Source organism: Triturus cristatus, chromosome 9, assembly GCF_964204655.1.
Source record: "Triturus cristatus chromosome 9, aTriCri1.1, whole genome shotgun sequence".
Taxonomy (NCBI): Eukaryota; Metazoa; Chordata; class Amphibia; order Caudata; family Salamandridae; genus Triturus; species Triturus cristatus.
In genome coordinates this window covers 459,773,581-459,794,651 of record NC_140592.1, presented here as the reverse complement: position 1 = coordinate 459,794,651, position 21,071 = coordinate 459,773,581, and the positions used below count along the sequence as shown (strand labels likewise).

At 46.6% G+C, this 21,071-nt stretch overlaps 1 protein-coding gene across 2 annotated transcripts in view; it reads right to left on the bottom strand.

The window, feature by feature from the left end:
• Positions 1-21,071, bottom strand: part of SPTBN4 (spectrin beta, non-erythrocytic 4) — a 1,597,753-nt gene that overhangs the window by 664,416 nt on the left and 912,266 nt on the right. The window contains exons 1-2 of one of the 2 annotated variants that reach the window (XM_085625378.1): positions 13,679-13,791; positions 10,815-10,961 (exon numbers count right to left, since the gene is read on the bottom strand). In XM_085625378.1, the coding sequence (XP_085481504.1) occupies positions 10,815-10,937 (123 nt within the window). In that variant the 5' untranslated portion in view covers positions 10,938-10,961; positions 13,679-13,791. Of the gene's footprint in view, positions 1-10,814; positions 10,962-13,678; positions 13,792-21,071 lie in introns of those variants that run through there. The other variant, XM_085625377.1, reaches the window with a different exon arrangement.

The window sequence follows — 21,071 nt, the reverse complement described above, 5'->3', positions numbered from 1 at the left end:
TCTTCGACGGGATCTGGATCCCATGGTCCCAGGTGTCGTTCCCATTTTAAATTTCCTGGCAGAATTGGCGACAGGTGGCCTGACGTACCGTTCCATTAACGCAGTGCTTTCCGTGATTTCGGCGGCTCATTGCCCGGTGGAGGGAGCTCCAGTTGGGGAACACCCTTTTGTCTGAAGACTCCTTAGGGGAATTCCTCTTTCGTTGCCTCCGGAGCCACGATATTCTGTCCTCTGGGACGTCAATCTGGTCTTGAATCTCTTCTTCTATTGGCAGCCCAATAAGTATCTTTCTTTGAAGGAAATTTCAGCCAAATTGGCCATGTTATTATGCCTGGTCTTCTGTCGCAGAGTATCCGACGTTCGAGCACTGGACATCTCAGCGAGAGTTTTCTCTCCAGATCTGGTTACGTTTACGGTGGGTCGCCGTACTAAGTCTTCCTCTAGAACGATTTCGTACCCAGCTTTTTTAGATGTCCCTAAGCTGTGTGTTTTGAATTGCCTCAAGGCGTATGAAGATATGACTCAAGAATTTCGCCCTCCGGGCAAACACCAGCTTCTTATTGCCTTAAGAAAGCCGCACAAAGCAGTCTCCTCGCCCACTATAGCCAGGTGGGTGCGGTGGGTCATGCAAGAGGAGGGCATTGATACGAAACAGTTCGGAGCTCACTCAGCCAGGGGTGCAATGGCTTCTAAGGCTTTTTCCCTGGGAGCCCGTTTGGAGGACTTAATGTGTGCCACGGATTGGTCCTCGGATTCCACCTTTAAGCGGTTTTACTTCAAACCGGTTGTGGACGCCGGTGGTGGTAAGTAAGCTTTGAACTAGCATATTCAAAGCCTCCGGTCCGGACATAGAATCGAAATTTGCCTAGCACAGCAACGGTAAGTTTCAATTCTATTAAGGACACGGAGGTGAGGATTATCCCTCCCAGAGCACGATATCGTGCAAACCCACCAGTATGTGTGTAAGTAACACTTTTTTTCAATTCCTTGAGCTATGCTACCTTTAAAATGAAGTGTTCACGTTCCTCATTAACAATGATGTGCTTGAGATTTAACTAAGAGGGTTTGGCCTCGGAGAATCTTACATTGTCTCTTTGTGTTTTAGGGAATGACGGTTCAAAACAGGATCAGTAACAATATAGCGTGACTCGCGCGAAGAAAGAGGAGGGACAACCAAAATGGTGGGGCTATCTATCCATCATAGACACTGTGAAAGGACTTGTGGTGTATCATCTCCTATGGACTTATGGGATTTGCAGTCTGAGTTCAGACCTTGTTCGTTTTTTTGTGGTTCCAAATGATCTTTTTCCCTTTGTTGTTGGGATCACATCTTTTAAATTGCTTTTCTGGCTGCTGTGAAATTTATGTAGTGAATAAAGCGGAGAAAGGTAAGCATAATCCTCGCCTCCGTGTCCTTAATAGAATTGAAACTTACCGTTACTATGCTAGGCAAATTTCGATTCAGTGACAAAGACCTGATTAAAGCCCTTCAAGCAGGAAACCCAGAACAGGAGGAAGTTGACTATCTGTCCAGGTGGCCCTGCTCTGGAACAATATTTTTGTGCCTCTCTGAACAACTGTAAACTATCAGTACTTACAAAGGAAATGAAAAGCGTTGTTATTGAAGGAACATTAAAGAGTAATACATTTTGGTTTGCCTGTTTGTTCAGTGCCAAGACAAGTGGTGATAGTGGGCTCTATAAATAAACCATTAAAACATTACCTCTGAAATACTACCATCTTCTGCGTCTCTCAGACATCCTAATTAAATGTCTTCTCAAAACACATCTCTACTGCTTAGTCTGCCACCTCTGACACAAGCATTCCATGGCTTCTGATTAACCCTGATCCTTCGACTAAATAGGTGTTGTCCTCCTATGGGCAATCACATCCTTCTACTATCTTCCATGTCACTTCCAGTACCCATCCCCTACGTTAAGTCCACAACCTAACTGCGTATTAGTTAAAACTTTTAAAAGATAACCTGAAACACACAGGCATCTTAAACATCTGGATAAAGTCAACATTTTGGAAGGAATAACAACACTTGGTTTATTGTATCGTCCTGTTTTCTCTTTTGTAACAAATCAACTGTGATTGATGGTCAATGGGTACTGTGAGCAGGTGACTGAATTGAGAACCAATAAGGCCTACATTATTGTCACTTAAGTTACTAAAATGCATCCCTGCTTTAAGTCTCTTAAAGGGTCAAATTCTTTCAATCTTCACCTGGCTCTTATTTATGACCACATGGGCCCATCATTTGTGAGCCAAAATGCACCACTATTGAAGTGAAATAGTCCCTTTTGCAAACCAAAAATCTTCACACTTAGGATTAAAACTTGTTTTTCTTATTTGAAATCCTAAAAAGAGATTTATTTTTAGAACGCACAATGTTCCCCACTGAGACCCGAAACTTGCTCATTACTGGCCCAACACAACTCAGTCCTGGATACAAATGTGGGTCTGTGTTCTTTAAACATCAGTTAATCGGTTTATCAGTCTGTCTCTGCTTGGTTACCTTTTTCTTGTTTGCCCAGATTTGGCCTGTCAAAAAGAAAAACTAAGAAAATGGTTGTGTCAGAGGCAGCACTGGGGCAAACGTTAATTATGTGCCATAATTTAGGGACTATCTGCAGGAAGAGACATGAAAGGCCTCAGCATAGTGCACAGTACTTTATTTAAGAGTGGTGACCATTCTCATCTAGAGACGACTGGCGAGGGCATTTGGGAATGTCCTTAGCACAGGCGTCCTAAGCACAGGCTTATTGGGTAAATGAGTACACCAATCCCTGATGGCCAGAGCCACAGGCTGTGCTCTGTGTCAAGAGTTCCAAAGCTGCAGAGAGTCGATCATCTCTAAAGGCAAAGCGTGTGGATGTGTAGCTGAGCTGTGGCCGTGACACAGTTCGTGGAAGAGGAAATAAAGAGGCGCACAAACCGCATTTGCCACTACATTTGGGGAGCAGAAAAACAATATAAATAAAAAGCCACTTTGTTAAACATCAAAAAAATGTGTCAGGACATTCTGAACCAACTAACAGTCCTGTGTGTGTGACGCTTGATGGGTCATAAGTTTCTGAGACATTGAAGTAAAGAGAGAAGGCTTGTTTTTATGCATAAAGTACTCATCCCAGAATGCAAATCAGTTAGGCTTTTTCCTAACTACTCATCATTATAACAAGCTTATTATTTGACACCGCTTGACCTGAAGTGGACACAAAAAAATCACTGTGGAACACCGAAGGCCGCTCATCTCCTAAAATGAGTCTGGGAATGTCAGCTTTTTTTGCTGCTGCTGGCAGAAGCATATTATCAAGAGATTATTTTTATTAAGAGCAGCTGGAAGGCAGAAGTCGCCAGCTTCTCATCACTAGATTCCTAGCGTTTGGCCGGATGTGCAGGTACACTTACTCTTGTTTGTACCTGTGTTTTAGGGAGAAGTTGCAGGGGGCAGGAAGATGCTTAGATATCAATGAAACTTCTGCAAGTTCAGTGAGACCTACGCTCTTTGAACTGGCAGTGAAATGGTGAACGAATGAAAAGAAACAAGGTTTTTCATGGTCCTTCCAAAATTCTCAATTCCTGCTCACCGGAATTTCTTTCCTGCCCTAGTAAGTACTTGAGTAGCTTACAATGATGAAATGTGGTTGGGACACAAAATACAACTGGGGGGCTTTTGACAAAAGGGAGGCACTGACAAAACATAATCTACTTTGATCATAAATGGTCCCGATTTTGCTATATATAGATCTTTCAACCTGAGGTAATGAGACTTAATCTTCCCCAGCTCTAACTCTCTTTTAGGAAATACTCACCAATTCCCTTTTAGCATAGTCGCCGAACCCTTTGCAAACGTGCATATCTAGCTCCATGTAGCTGCTCAGCCGACCTGATTGCACATTAAAAATATATGTTATGTCTGACTCCTTTGATGGCATTCTGGTGTACATACAAATGTCAACCACCCTTCTCTCTAAGACAAAAAAATTGGAAAAGCTAGAATATCAAGGCAGCTAAGTGCTGATTCCGTCTCTTGCCTCTTTCTTCCTCCACCCTACACTTCCTGTTACTTTCTCTCACTCATGCAGGTTTTTTCACCATTGCTCAGTATCAAAGTCTAATGATGAAAAATAAGTCCCAAGCTCTAAAAAATTGACTGCCAGTCGCGTGATCCTCCAGTCTCCAACGCGCATAAAAAGCGCCAGCGCCCCAGGACGCGGGCAGGGACGCCCAGGCTAAGCCCGGGCCAAGAGCAGGCCCGTCCACGCCCAGAAGAGGCTTGGCTGGGTCACCCTCCTTTCTTCTGAATTCAGAGGAATACCTAAGTGGAGGACATGGGCAAAAGGAAAGTAAGGGCTGCAGTTGTGGGAGGGGAGATCATAACGACTCTGGACTCTTTCCTGATACAAGCGGCGGACGTTCTCTCAAAGGAAATTGAGATCACCGAGTGGTGCCTCTCGTTGGAATAGGTAAGACTCCCTATCATTAACAATACCCAAGATGCAGTGAGGGAAATGGGCGATTCTCTCTCCCCCAGGACCATTCAAGCTAGTACTTCCTTTCTAACTGTGACACCCTTGGGCGTGCCTTTTTAAGGGGCCTTAACTTTATAGAAACATACTGTTGTCCGCCCAACGAACCCCCGGGCAAACGGAAGAGGGGGAGGGCCAAGCTGGCTGCTACCGGTAATAGCAATAGCAACATTAACCGAAAGCCTCCTAAGCAGCACAAAAACATGGTGACGGCGACGAACCAAGCAAAAACGATACCGCACATGGCACAATAGCACCTGCTCTCTCTAGCGTGGAGGATGCCTTAACTGGAAAATTGGACCTTATTCTGCGTACTGCCCTGCAGCTAATCATTCATAGGCTAACTAAGATAGAAGGTATTCTTCAGTCTTTGACGCGATACAATCTAAGGCTTCCACCTTAGACAGCGGACAGTGGGCTTAGCCCGCGTAATCTGTATACTGACACACAGGGGGCTACTGGACCCACTGGAGCCACAAACATTTCTATTGTACAGGTGGTACCCCCTGGAGACCAAGTAAGGCCTAAAGCAGATACACCTCTTTGAAATTTTCAGCAAGGTGGTGCTACAAAGCGGGCCAGTACCCAACCATCTGTATCACCAGGAGGGGGAGTACTGAGAAGGTATAGTCTGACCCTCGTTCACGGGGATCATAGAGGTACCCGAAGGGACGGAAGAGGGCCTGTGAGTGAGGAGGGCACAAGATCTATGGCGGGTATACAGCCTAGGGGACAAGGTGTATACCTGGACCTTTTGCCAGATGGGTGCCGAAGCGTCATCATTCTGGCAAACACAACCAAACTTAAACTGGATCAGCTTGAGTCAACATCACAGCTGATGGATAAGGCCTTACACTGGCTCACTAAATTCACCAGGACAGAGTCCAGGCTATTTAACCATATTATAATGGCAAGATGAGTGAAATGGGTGGGCTCAGATATTAAATCTATAAGGGGGGACTGTGTTGTTCTAAATTTTAATTCTCAAAGGTTGGTGGAGAATTTGTTACATGTGCTACCAACTTCGCCCAGCCCCGACTCACAGATTTTCGCACTCCTGCTGGGATCTTTTATAAACATCCAGAACAAAGAAATGCACTCTATCAACCCACATGCAAGGCCCCTCCTAATGTACCCCAAAACAGACACTACGTTAATTGGCCATTGGTGCAACTGAATAACAGGTATGCCCCATTAAGTGACCTGGAAGTCTGTGACTGACTCCACGATCAACTTGGATCACAGACCTCGAATACCGCCCTGCCTTGTATGACAACATTTATCCAGGCTCCCGAACAGCACATTCTGTCTTTTCTTTCTTGGAATATAGCGGGATTCAGGGCAAAATCACAGGATCATGCATGGACACAAATTATACTAAACCATGATGTTGTGTGTCTTCAAGAAACTTGGGAGGTGAATACGATCAGTTTAGATGGGTTTAGTTCTTACCAGACCCTGGCATTTTACCATTACGAACAGGTTGTGCAAGGGGGGGCCTGGTTACTCTAGTAGCCTGCAATAATGGGATTAAGGAAAAGAGGTTTATAAACACTTCACCCTATTATCATACCATATTGTGCGCAGGGACTCATGGCAGGGACTGACTTTTAATTAACTTGTATAATAATAACTTTACTGGAGATATGGCGTTGGTAATGGATCTAATTGGAAAAGACATACACCAACTTCAAGAAGGTAACCCTACTCCGCTAGACATCTTGTGGATGAGGTACTTTAATATTCACATGCGTACTAGGTCACATCTTACTGTCTGTGGTATCACAGATGATCAAGGAGATTCGATCTTCCACTTTGTTCACAATAATTATGGCGCTTCCTTAAATAGATTACTATTGACCTAAAACTTAAGAGATAATAAACTCAGTAGATGCCGAAACAGGTCAAATAGACAATACCTTCTTCGCTCGTACTTTTAGGACAACGGCAGATTATATTGTGGCCTTTGAACACCTTAGAACCCAGGCTCTTTCTAATAAGACAATAATTTATCCCTATAGTGATCATGCGGCAATTAGCTGCCAAATACCCTGGGATAGGAAGGTCACTGTAGCGGGTGAACGAATTCCTAAACCCACTATTGCTAGGACAAATGGTATCATATTAAAAGAGGGAGATATACCACATTTTACACATAGAATAGTCTCCACCATGACACAGGAAATGATAACCTGTCTAGACCCACTCTCATGCGCAGATGAATTAGTTGCAGCTTTTGAGTGAATCCTAGTAAACATTCACAACACTTTGTTATGCCCCTGCAATAATGTAGCAAGAGGCCAAGTGCGCTGGTTCAACTACCGCTGCACTAAGGCGCTCAAAAATCTTCATACAGCCCTGCGATTGAACCCAAGAGACGCATCGTTTATAAAATCTCTACGCCATATATATAAAACAGAAAGAGAGAACAGACTAAGGGAAGTAAAACCGGAGGCATGGGATAAATTAATAAATACAGCCACTTTAAAAAATAGCAAGGAATTTTGGCATTTAATCAATGCACCATTTTTGAGGGATGAGTCAGATCCATCGTTAGACCAGCATGTGATGGAGGATGACTGGGTAATCTACTTTTCTCTGTTTAATCCAACAGAAGGAACACCATCTACTCTTTACCTTAGAAGAAATGAAACTGGCACTTAATCAATGCAGTTCTTTGAGGGCAGCAGGCCCTGATGGGGTTCCCAAAGACTTTTCCTTAAACAACCAGGAGCTCTGGGCTCCGCTACTCCCTAACGCTTTTAATGCTGTGTCCAAAACCAGCCCCCCGGACTCTTGGAAAAAATCAGTAATAATACTGATCTTTAAAAAGGATGACAAGGCACTAGCAAAAAAATTATCGTCCAATTTCGCTGTTAGAGAGTCCGGCAAAATTGATGGGCCAACTATTGCTGAATAGATTAGAGTCATGGGCGGAAGAGAACAACATATTAATTCAAACGCAATATGGAATTAGGAAAACCAAAGGAACAGTGGATCCGTGTCTCAATTTAAACCTCTTGATCGCCAAATATACAGCAGACAAAAAGGGTCAGCTATACATGGCCTTTATGGAGCTGTCTGCCGCATTCGACCGAGTGGCTCACTCGAAGCTCTGGACCATCATGGCTGAAATGGGGATAGCTAGAGCTATAATTAATTTTATTCAAGAATTTTACTCCTTAGCAGAAGCCTCTGTACGAATGGGGAGAGGGAGGAGTGCTCTACGTCCTTTCCCTTGGCTCGTGGTGTTAGGCAGGGCTGTGTCCTTGCCCCCTTTCTGTTCTCCCTTTACACAAATGGTGTGGAGGCAGCATTGGTGGGGATCACGAGCGACGTCCCGACTATTAACTCATGTAGAGTAATTATCCTTTACGCAGACGATGCGGTCCTGCTGGCGCGAACAGGGAACGCATTGCAGAGGTCAATAGACACCTATGTAAGTTTTATGAATAAGTTAGACCGGAAGGCCAATGAAACTAAATCATTTGTACTTGTGGCGGGACCAAAACGTCAAGTAAGGCGGCATGTCGAAAGAAGGAATCTGGAAGTAGATGACTCGTTCTCATACCTAGGGGTACTGTTCGACTCCAAAAATATTTGGCACAAAATGGTAGAAAATCGAGGTCTTATGATGGAAAGAGGTCCGGGGGGCATTCTGACTTTCCTGAAGAAACTAGGGTCTAGGCCAAGAGAAACCATCAAAAAAGTATACTAAGCGAAAACAATCTCAGTCGCAACCTATGGTGCAGCAGTATGGAGAGTTGCTCCTGTTTACAGATTACAACAAATAGAGAACACATTCTGGAAACGTCTTTTAGGCGTGCCACAATCTTGTCCTTCTATTACTTGTCACACCGAATTAGATCTTCCCCATGTCTCTGACCAAATCTTTGCTGCCCCCACTCTTCTCTGGCACTCGATATGGAGGAAGAACACCCTGAAGCTGACTCAAGATAATATTTTGGATTGCCTAAAACTAGATGGGTGTAGCAAAATAAAATGGTTGCAATTTGTGAAGTCAAGCTTATTCACCATAGAACACACAAAGCTATTTGAGGATACATTGTCGTGCTTCTCTATCTCGAGGTCTGAGTTGAAAAAACTTTTATTCAAAAGTGAGATTAATGAGAGGTGGAGAATTGACAACGTAAAACTTAGGGTACAACAATATTATTCAGATCCTAGTATAAATTCACCTGATCTTAACCATTTATCGTTTGTAACCAATGGTTATCACAGATTTTTATTGATAAGATTTTGTGTGAATTATAATCCATTAATGCTTGGTTATCCTGCTAACATGCATTCAGTGAATGCTTTAACTCCGTGCGACTCTATATCTACCTAATGTGATCTACATATGTTATTTTCCTGCACATTCTATAGAGAGGTGAGAAAGCGATTCTTATGCCCCTTACAGCAGACACTAGGTTGAGGCAATGTCGAAAAGCCTCTATCTTCTAAAACAGTTACCTGATCAGTATACTTGTTATTGCTTGGCTCAGTTTTTTGAAAGTGCTAAAAAGACTCAGAAACGTCAATTATGATGACTATTTTATGGAAATTATATGTCTATAGCATGTTATTTAAATCATTTTTAAGTATTGATATGACATTTTCAAGCATTTTTATAATGTATCTGTCGTTTTTACTGCTGATTAAATAGTTTTATGCTGTTTATAACTAGCAAAATAAAGTACTTTTTACTTTGACTGCCAGTGCACGTTATCTAGGACCACCAGCACAAATTAAGCAGTAGTGGTTTCAAAGTGTGGCTTTTGATTCCTTGGTCAACAACTTAACCACTAGCGTGTATTTCCACCTTGGGCTACGCTGCTGAGCTGTCCACAGGACCGAGGCATCCCCTGGCCCTAGAACTGGATTTGTCTGTTCTGAAAGCATTTCTTAAGCATTCAAAATCCACGCTGATTCCATGCAACTTGTATGTAGCACTGAAAATCCCTAAAATTGATGGATTGGCTAGGGGGCAGCAGCAGTGTAATATGAACTGTTTCCGATTAAGAGGATGTGAGATCAGCAGAGTGGCAAGGTTGCTGGGGACAGAAAACGAGAGAGAGAAGGAGAGGAAGAGAGAGTAGGGTGGGGCGTACACAAAGTACAAATAGGTTCATGTCAAGCGTAAGCACTTCATCCAGGTTTTTCTGACTTTTTAGCGTATATAACTTCGTATTCTGGTACTTGCTTTTTTTCATCTTCCAAATGTTTAAGAGGGTGTGCAAGAGCTGATGTAGGTCAATAGCAACGTGGCCTTAACATTTAACGTTTGACTACAGATAACTTCATAACATTGCATATAAATAGGGTGGAATGATCCTCTCTGTCTGTCAATACCAGGCTTTGTTGTGTTGTTATCTTATCAATACACAGATGCATGCACAAACAAGAGACATCGCGCGACAGGGCAGGGTTAACAATCTCATTTTTTAACTCAATGTTCCCCATCAGATCCTCCCCCTGCACTTCCTTACAGCTTCCTATTTATCCTTGATGATTTTTACTGCTATTTTCGCTCTTTCTTCCTTTCCTTGCAAGTACTTAAGAACTGCCTTATTGGATCATTTCTCCCGTCAGTCCCCCTTGCATAGCTGTCTATCGCTACCTAGCATGACAACTTTCCAAATATTCCTCATGCTCCCTGCTCTCATTCATTCCTGCCATCCATACCCCTTTCTTCAGTCGTCCTTGCTGCTATTTCCCAGTCTGTATCTTTCTTCACGTCACTCTCCAGAACCCTTTCCTTCTCTTAACACCATGTGTTTTCCCGCAACCCCATCTTTGGCTCCCGACTAAAATACTAGTTTCTCTCCTCATTTCAAGTCAATTATACATTCACGGGACCACCATTCTACGTACCTTCAATGTTTGCCCTCTTCCACCTCCCCCATGCTCTACCTCATTTTCTCCTCCCTACCCATTACTTCCTCTATCTTTCTCCGACCTCTTCCTTATATCTCTCCCAACTCTATATTCTAATCATCCCAACACTTTGCTTTTCTTCCATTTTACACCCACACTACTGCCTACACCCTTCTTTAGCTACCTCCCCCAGCTTTCTCCAATATCTCCTCTCTCACCTTTCCTCCAGCTGACTTTTTCGCTTCTCCCATTCCATTACCTTCATGTGCTCTTGCTTTCTTCCACCCCCGTGTTTCTCCCCTTGTCAAAATCATCTATTCCCCCAAAACGAGATCTCCCCACTCTTTCTCCGTTTGCCTCCTCCCGCCTCACACCTGCACCCTTCCCCCCAGACCTTACCTTTTCGATCTTGTCCAGCCACTCCCGGTTCTGGCCCAGCTCCGCCATGAACGCCTGATGCTTCAGCCATTTCTTGTGCAGCTTCTGCGCCTCGTCCCTGGACGTGTCCTTGGCAGCGAGCATCTTCTCGTTAATCCATGAGTCCAGCTGCGGGAAAAAGAGAGGCCGCTGAGTCTGGCGTCCAGTGGGAGCCCCTGGGACCGGGCGCCGGGGCCGCCATCCCGGACCGCTACCCCGCCCCCCTACCGCAACCCGGAACGGACCCCGGCTCCCGGCCGCATCCACTTAAATTGTCTATCGCTTGTACTGCTTCTCCTCATATCGCCACCAGCTGGATACGCTGTCCTGGGGCACTGAGATGGGAGCCCGCCCCTTCCTCCCTCTGCAGTCCGTTAATTTATTGTTTTAGTATCACTGCAAACGTGCTGTACAGGGCTCTGCCTCGCGACATGTCAGCAATATCGGCCGTTACGGTGCCGCACGCAGCGCGCTGGGTCGCCGCTCGCATAATGGGTCTTATTATGACGGAGCGCGGAGCGCCTCTGCGGCCCCCTCCCCGCGCGCAGGTTTGCTGCAGTGAGCTCCGGCGTCGGCGAGTGCGCCTGCGACGCCGTCCCGAGCCGGAGGTGCCAAGAGGGTGGAGGAAGGTCTCAGAGATGCCGCCGTGGTCTTCGGGCGCTTTAGGAAGTCTAGCTCACCGCTGAACAACCCAGCAGCTCTAACTCGCGAACATCTCCCGGCAAGTACGGCTCGCAGGTGGACAGCTGCAGCGGCTCTAACTCTTCCATGAACACGCCGGGCTGGTATAGCTCACCCAGGTATTATAACTCACCCCCGAAGAGCCCAGCAGATCTATCTCTCACTGCTGAACACTCCAACAGGCCAGCGCACCCCAGAACACTCCAGCAGGTCCAGCTCAGCTCACTCCTGGAGCTAGACCCAAATACCACCCTCACCCAGTTATAGATCACCCCTGAAAAGCCTTGAAGGTCGAGCCAGTGTAGCTCAATCTGGAACACTCCTTAGCAGGTCCAGCTCACTCCTGTATACCACCACCAGGTGCAGCTCCACCCTAAAACACCCGTAGCAGATGTTGTTCACACCAGAACACCCCAGCAGGCATAGTTCACCCTGCATTGTCCTCAGCAGGCCCAGCTCATCCTAAACCCCCACAGGTCCATCTCACCCCTGAACACCCCAGAAGGGCCAGCTAACCCAAGAACACCACAAGCCAGACACAGCTTTCCCTTAGAATCTCTCAGCAGAGGCAGCTCACATATGAACTCTTCCAGCAGGTCCATCTCTCTCTAAAAAATTTCCAGCACATATGGGTCAACCACCCCTGCACAGGCGTTTCTCCTAAACCACCAGCAGGTCTAGCTCAGTCATGGATTCCCCAGACAGGTCTAGGTCACTCTTGAACAACCGAAGTAGAAATAACTCGCTAATGAGTGAGCACCCCTAGCAGGTCTTGCTGACCCTTGAACATTCCCAGCAAAGTCTAACTCACCCTAGGACTCCCTACCTGATGTATCATATTGTCAAACAACCCCTTAGCATGTGAGGATAACCCTCACCTGCCCCCAGGCAGTTAGCCCCCCAAAACACCTCCAACAAGACTAGCTCACCCCAATCCGCTTTCAGCATATTTAACTCATTAGAGAACCACAACTTGCTAAAGCGCACCCGAAACACCCCAAGCACTCTAACTCACTGTTCGGCACACTTTATCAAATCCCCCCAGTAGGTTTAGCTCACTTTCAAACACCCCCAACAGTTATTGCTCATCTGAACACCTCAGCAAGTCTAGTTTACCCTTGATCATCCTGGAAGGTCCAACTCACTTTCAAACAAACATAACCAGTCTAGCTCACTCTCCAACTCTCCCTGCAGCGTAAGCTTGCTTGTCCCTGTAGGTTTAGCTAACTTTCTAAAACCCCAGCAGGTCTAGCGCACCCTGAAACACCACAGCTGGCCTAGTTCTCTCTTGAATACCTCCAAAAGGCCTAGGGTACACTACAAAACCTTCAGCCGGTGCAACTCAACTCCAAACAATCCTGGCAGGTCCTTCGTGCTCTAACACTGCCAAAGGACATAACTTACCTTTTAAGTCACTCCACAGGTTTGGCTTATCCTCAAACACCACCTGGCGGTCTGGCTCACCTTGGAACACCCCAGCTGGTCTAATTTACTCCCGAACACCCCTAACATATCTATCTTACAAAAGAAAACCTCCAGTCCATACAACTCCCCCTCGAAGAACAACAAATGGTTCTCCTTCTTCTCAAATACCCCAGCAGGTCTACTTGAACCTCGAATAACCCCAGCAGACCTAACTTGCATCCAAATGACCCAGCATGTTTATATGCTCATAGACCACACTAGCAGGTTGTGCTCACTAGTTATTGCCCACCCTACAGCAGGCACAATTCACTCTCAAACGCCCTCAAAATGTGTAACCAAGACTCAAGCACCCCTCGAACACCTAGCTCGCCTTTAAACACCCCTGCACATCTACTAAAACAGTGATCACCCTCATCAAGCCACGCTCATCCTGGAGCATCCCCAGCAGCCTACCTCTCTCTCAAACACTACTGGTAAGTGTAACTCACCGTTATTCCCCCAGTAGGCCGCTTCCACATCAAATTCTCTGGCACATCTAGCTCACTTTCCAGCACCCTAGAAGCCCAGCTCTCTCCCAAACAGCAGCAGGCCTGCCTCATCATCAAACACTCCAAAGGACTCTATCTAAACTACCATAGCAGTCCTCCAGGTCACCTCCTCAACCTCAAACACCTCAGAAGGTTTCCTGCCCCTCATTAACGCCAAACACCACCAGCAAGCCTTTGGATCAACCTTCTTACCCTCAATCACATCCAGTAGGTCTTGGGGCCACCTCCTTATCGACAAGCTCCTGCAGCCGGTGTCTGGGTCACTGCAATCATCATCACACCACCTTAGAAGGACTTCTTCTTTATTGGGTACCTCCAACAAGACACACTCATTCCTGAACAGTTCCAGCATGGCTCCTGCATCACTGGGCGGCTCAATCTACTTCATCTCTGAGCACCGGCTGCAGGTCTACCTCACTGTCAAACACCCCCAAAGAGGCAGCATCATCCTGGGGCACCTCTTCCCGGATCTCAGGTTCACCTCCATCGTTTTGAAACACCCCGGAGGATCCTCCAGTCTGACGATGAAGGTCTGTCTCATATGCGACGCCCCCAGCAGGTCTGTCTCATATGCGACGCCCCCAGCAGGTCTGTCTCATATGCGACGCCCCCAGCAGGTCTACCTCATGTTCGACCCCCCAGCGCACCAGCAGGTCTTCTAACCGCCTCGGATGTGTGTCTTAATATAGCCCCTTATTATTTCCAAGCGAACGCTTCAGTGCGAGACACCTGCAAAAGCAGAGCCCCCTTTCATCCCGGCCTCGCTTTGATGAAATGAGTGTAAAACGCCTCGGCTTCAGTTCCTTCCTGGTGAGCCTCCACCTGCGCTTGGCTCGGAGTGCGCTACCGCAGTGGAAGGAGCGGGAAGGGAAAGGCGAAGTGGAGGGCGGAGGGGGAGGATAGAGAGGGAGAGCCCAGCCCGCGCGTCAGCAGAGACCGAGAGGCCGTGCCTGAAACTGCTGCACTCGGCAGACACGGGAGGAAGGGGGAGAAGTCAAGTGTGACCCGGCCGCCCGGAGCGGCGTCACAGTAGCAGGCTCTGCGACCCCGAGGGTGGCGGGGGCGTCCGACTGGGAGTGCCGGGAGGTGGCATGCGGCAGCGGGCACACGTAAACACAGGAGTGGCGCCCCTCGCGCGGCAGATCCTCTGAGGGGGCGGGGAAGCCCTCGGCTCTCACGAGGTGGCATGCTGCAGTGGTCACGCATGTAAACACAGGAGCATCGGCCGGCACCTCCTTCTCCCTGCGGGGATATTTTTGATTTTCAGCACCCTCATGATGCAGTCCTCCTCCTCAGATATGTGCCCAACGTCCCCAGTGCCTGAAAGGGTCCACCACCCCGCGCTGGATCCAAGGCCCGCAGAACGGTCCTGCTTTTAATTGCAAGAGGCATTGCGCAGACTGTTACGCTCATTCACACATTTATTTTGAGATGGCATTTGGTTTGAGGTAGCAAGGGACTCTGCCTGAATATTGTTGGTGTAACGTTCCTTGAGAATATTCAATTTGACCAAAGGTGTCAATCATTCACTCATTCATTCTTCTTTCGCTGATTTAGAATTACTCTCTGTAGGCCACTCTGTGTGTTTGTCGAATGCGCCGTTATAAGCCTTTGACTTTGTCGTATGCACTCTAAACCATCATTGTATATGACTGGATGTGCAATGGGCTGACAGTGAATATTTCCACATAGTCCTCATGAGGAACTTGCCCAAGGCTTCAAACCACGTGACCCCAATATCGGAAGTGAATAAGCTCCATAAATGGGACAAATGACGCCAGTGGCATTAATTCCACCCAATTATCTAGGCGTTAAGAAAGAAAGAGCTACGAAAATCTTCAATTTTCAGCATGAATTACACTACCGAAAAGTAACATATATCCTTGGCAGAGATGAATGCAGGTAAATCCTCTTTATGGAGCTGAAGGAACAGCCTCTCTACTACTCGTGTGGGGCTTTCTGCACTTTTTGGGGACCTCTTGATTCTTTGCAAGAGGAGAACTTGTTCTATCGCACCCTTATAGAGAATTCCAGAAAGTTCTTTCGTCATCATAGTTCTGTGAGAGCAGAGTGCACAGGCACAGCTTAACAAGTGCAGGCTTTCTGCGGAATGGGACAGAGCGTCCCAGTCAAAGGACCTGCAGGGCCCCCTGGTCTGAAGTTCCAACCCTCCATTCCCACGGCAGCCCCTGCTCCTCCCTGAACACGAGTCTTCTCTTTAGAGGAGTTAATTGTTAGGCACGAAGAGGAGGTGTGGCTGCTGTCTCGGACAATTACACTGTCAGCTATATCTACAGAATGTCCTAGAATGCGGATGAAATTGCCCAAGTAGGGAGTGAAATCTAAGTGGGCAGGCGATAGCCCTACTCTTTGAACCTCTTCAACAAGTTACCTTTGTTTCTCACTGAACAGGTGCCACCTCGGCACGTTTCTTCAAGTAACGTGTCCTTGAATGTGTCCTTCGGTAACGAAACTGGTGCTCATGTAAAGCGCCCTGATACCCGATTCGGGCCTAGTTCGCGCTATGTAAAACTCTATTAAAAAGAAAAACAACAAAAAACCCGTCTGTATACCCCAAGAAAACTAGCAGGCAGCCTTTGTGTTTTTTGGGGACTATTCTATCCTGGGGTGGCTGTCTATCTTGCTGGTATATTGATAGCTTCTGTTTCTGAAAGTTGTAAAACGTCTTTGAAGAGAGTTAAGCAAGTTTGGGATGGCTAAATTAATAATTTCCCACAAAGCATTCTAACCTACGAGTTTCTGATGCCTGAATGGAACCCTGAATATTTGATCCCAGCCACTTGATATTCGTATGCTATGCATTTCATGTTGTTCTTCGCCGTTTACTTACCCACCCCCATCTCTTTATCATTTTCCCCTCCCGGGTTGTCTCTCCATATCACTCTTTACTCCTGTATGCCATGTACTTTATGCATTGCTCGATGTAAAACGCTATAATACCACTTCAATGACATGGTGCTATATAAAACCGGTAAATAAAATAAAGCATGTCACTAGTGTGACATGAGACTGGCACTGCATGCCCTTAATGCTAGGCTTTTCAGAGGCAAAGACCTTACAGTGCAAATTATCTAATCTCTTCGTTTGCCAGTCAGGAAGAGTGCATGGGAATGCATTAGGCCTTTTTATGCCAAACAGGCCTGTACATACACGGTCTTCAGGGTTGGATGTGTCATTAGAAAGGCTGGACCAGAAGGAGTTTGCCTGGGGTTCCTGTCTGCCTGTCTGCTCACAGTGGAAGAGTCACACTTACCTCATGCAGTGTGGATCCCAATCATACCTCTACATGGGCTGTAATAGGTATGGATTGTGCCGGAAGTATGTTAATATCCCTAAAAAGAGATTATCCAAGTATGAGGGATTGAAGCACCATCTCCATTACCTTTGCAGCTTCCACCAAGAAAGCATGGTTCTCCGGTAGAAGGGTCGCTCTGTTGGAAAATCTCTCTCCTGCAAGGTGTCAACACCAATGGCATTCTTCAACCTCATGTCTAAGTGCCCTGTGGAGAGTGTGATCACACCATCCTACCCTTCTTCTCATGCGGAGTAAGGTTCAGGGAATCTTCAGAAGTCACAAGCCAGAAGGGTACGGAGTTCCTTGTAGTGGTGTATTAAGCCACTAAATGTGTGTGCTCTAGGTGGTAAGACGGTGGGGAATACCTCTTTTCGGAACTAGGACCCTCACACAGCCTGCAAGTTGTAGTGGTGTATTAAGCCACTAAATGTGTGTACTCTAGGTGGTAAGGAGGTGGGGAATACCTCTTTTTGGAACTAGGACCCTCACACACCCAGCAAGCTAGGTGTCATGCTTCATTATATGGGTCTGCTCCTCATCGGGCCAGCGCTGCAATGCTCGACAAGCACCCATAAAGGTGCTCTTTATTGGAGATCTTTTGTTCCTTGCCGTATTGGTGCCGTGGGTGTGCGGGGCCTAGTAGTGTGTCGATGTAGGAAGTGAATGTAAAACAGGTAAGGGAACCCTTTATGATACATTTTATTCTGTTTAGGTTCCCACCCTGGTTAAAAAGATTAGAGGGGGGCGACTATTTTGTTATAAGGTGACAAAAATTCCGCTCAACCCCCAATACGGCGAGGAACAAAAGATCTCCGATAAAGAGCCCCTTTATGGGTGCCCGTCGAGCATTGCAGCGCCGGCCCGACGAGGAGCAGACCCATATGATGAAGCATGACACCTAGCTTGCTGGGTGTGTGAGGGTCCTAGTTCCGATAGGAGGTATTCCCCACCTCCTTACCACCTAGAGTACACACATTTAGTGGCTTAATACACCACTACAAGGAACTCTGTACCCTTCTGGCTTGTGGCCTATGTTTGGTCATGTGCGTTAGGCCTATATCAAGCCCTCCCTGTCCCCTTCTTTGTTGATAATCTTCAGAAGTCGTCTGCTCTGAAAATCTTTTTCTATTGCTTCCAGGTTATCAGCCTTCGTCTAGCAGCTGCATGCTGGCTGTTCTTCTCTTCTGAATGAGAAGAGTAAGATCGGTCATTGGTGTCAGAGGCAGGAGAAAGCTGGGTCTACTGACTTCAGGGCTGGAGCAAAGCCTGATACTGCATTGTCTGAAACCAATGTGGTCAGCTTCCTGGGCTTCAGAAGTACAGGTAGCAACATGGCCAAGTCATGTGCAGAAGGCGGTGCCAGCAGGCATGGGCAGAGGACGAACGGGCTCGGGCTGAAGCTGCCAGTGTTGTGACGAGCCAGTGCGCGATGCAAGAAACAGTAGATCTGTAGCATCTCTAGAGGATGTGCCAGAGATTCCATGAGGAACACTGAGTAAGACCATCATGGCTTCCTTAAGAGCTCTTATATGATCTTGGCAAATCCAAAGAGGTGAACTTCGTCATGGCAACTGCATCCGTTGAAGAACTGCAATACTTAATTCTGTTATTTCATTTTTTTACAGGTTTGATGCTGAGGCGATGAAGAAGAGAAATGCTTATATTGTTTTAGGAGAGCACATTCATTATGGAAAATGAGGGTAACAGTTCTTGTAAGGAGAGTGAGGCTAGATTTTAGATTAAGAGGTCTCACTGAGACCATAAATTGGTCTCCTTTTCACGTAAGGCATTTTGGATGCAAACATGAAGCCTAGGAAGGAACCACAGAGAGCTTACATCAGGGCTTGTCACTTACAAACCTATGCAACATAACCAACAGGATTTAAAAACCTTGAATTTCAAAGGGGAAATGGCCAAGAAAAAACACCCCTCTTCCTGTGGAAGAAAAAGGCACTGGTGTCACCGGCACCTATTGCAATCTTAATGGACCCAAACTGTCGCTTCAGGCACTGATGTCACAGGGATCAGCTGATAACAAGAACAACACACTTAGTGAGATGCTGTAAAACCTACCGGATCCAGACAGGATCTTGGAAAACGATCATCATAAAGGATCTTTGGGAACAAGTGATACTAAGAATAACAACATGTTTTTATCAAGCTCTTCATCCCATACTTCTGCTGTTTCTAAGATTTGTAAATAACAGATGTATCTACAGTATCCTACAGAAATAACCATAAATATTCTTATGCCTATCTTGTATGGCTCTTGTACCCAGGCTGCTCTGGTGACCGTATAAGTGACTGAGGTCCGGGTAAGATAAAGGTTTACACAGACTCTTCAGTGGCGTAAAGGGCAGTGTGGATCAACCCTTGTAAGCAAAAGTGTTTCCTGATCTTAATCTTGACACAGCGTCATGACCAAATTCCATTGTGTTGTATAGTGCCAAACACCCAGATGAGTTAAACATAGGAGCTGTAATAGGAAGGGAAGAGCGCAAGCACCCCTGCGATATCAACTAAAGCAAAGCCACATGGCTTTGCGTGTAATCTTTCCACCAAATGAAAACAGGAGCAAACAGTGGTCAAAACGAAAATCGCATGTTTTTCCTGAGTAAAATAGCTATCACTTCTTTGACATTACACATATTACGCGATTTACACTTAGGTGAAGTGTCTACAGGTAAATATTTGTACCGGGGAGTGTGCCTTGAGTTGAAATCTCATGCAAGACTACGCCTGCCTGCCTTTGTGTCACAGGGCAATGCTAAATTGTATTTAGCGTCAAGCAAACTTGCTGTTTTTAGGTCGAGCCTAGGGCAGCGCACAAGCGCTGCTTAGGAGATGACCTCTTGGAATTGGTCTGTACTTTTTCACAAACTTGTGCATGTACTGCACTGTTTCCAATGAGTACTCGTGCAAGTACGGCATCCACCTTGCGGGAGCGAGCAGCGGCGCCATCTGTTTCTAATTATCGCGCCAGCGCTTGTTTACTTTTGCCTTTCTCACGGTCGCGTTAATTGGAAACAGATGGCGGTCTCGTTCATTTTTGCGGCCACCGCATGTTCTCCCACACACTTTAACAGGTGACGCACGCAGGGACAGGCAGGTATAAACCCTGCCCCTCTGAGCTGACAGACTGTGCTCTGCTCCATGTACTCTGTGAATCTTTGCTTGTACGTTGCACCCAATAAGTTGTGTTTCCCCAACGTACCCTTAATTATGTCTCACTCACTGCTTTAACACGCACCTACCCTTTGCTGCCACACACGCGCTTTCACGCACTCTCCCAAAGAGGCAGCCAGACAATTACCCAACCCCCCCAAAGATGGTGGTCGTGTTCACTTTTGCAGCCGCCGCATGTTCTCCCAAACACTTTAAAAGGCGAAGCAGGCAGGGACAGGCAGGTATAAATCCTGCCCCTCTGAGCTGACCGGCCCATCTCTGCTCCATGTACTCTGTGAATCTTCGCTTGTACGTTGTACCCAATAAGTTGCGTTTCCCCAACGCGCCCTCAATTATGTCTCACTCAATGCTTTAATACGCACCTCCCCTTTGCCGCCACACACGCGCTTTCACGCACTCTCACAAAAAGGCAGCCAGACAATCCCCCAACCCTCAAAAAACAGAAAGGGCCTGACGCTGACTAAAGACCAGTGCCTCCGGTTGGGCGCTTCTGGTGATGTGTGTTGATCTGCTTGTGCCCTGCTTGCCAGCCGCAGCCCTCCCCATCACCCCCCTCCATCCTATACGCCCGCGTGCTCGCTTTGCTCTGTCAAACCCATTATGATCTCAGACTTCCTGTACTAATGGCAGACTGTGGGCCATGCAATCGGCAATTACCTGAGATACGACATGCGCATCATGCCCTCTCTTACACGCTACTACGTTACACGCACTGCGTCCCCTCCCTCAGTCTTAGGTTATCTCACACAATGAGCTCATGCTTAGTATGTCTTGTAACCTTGTGACACACACTACGCTTTCACACTTTTCGTGATCTTGCGACCACTACATCCTCAAAGTGCAGATCAAAGGAGCGAACTATGTGATGTGCTTGTTGCATGGCTAAAAATGTATAAGATTCCAAAGGCGAGACCTATTGGCTATGCCAGTGCTTGTTAGTGTTGCTGATGAACGATGCATGCAGAGTAAGGACGGCGCTGTGCTTTTTTGCTATTCGCGCAGTGCCACGTTTCAGATTTACACGCAACCTTTAACAATGTGCAAAACTTCTGGATCCTCCCGAGGAACAGCTTTCTTCTTGAC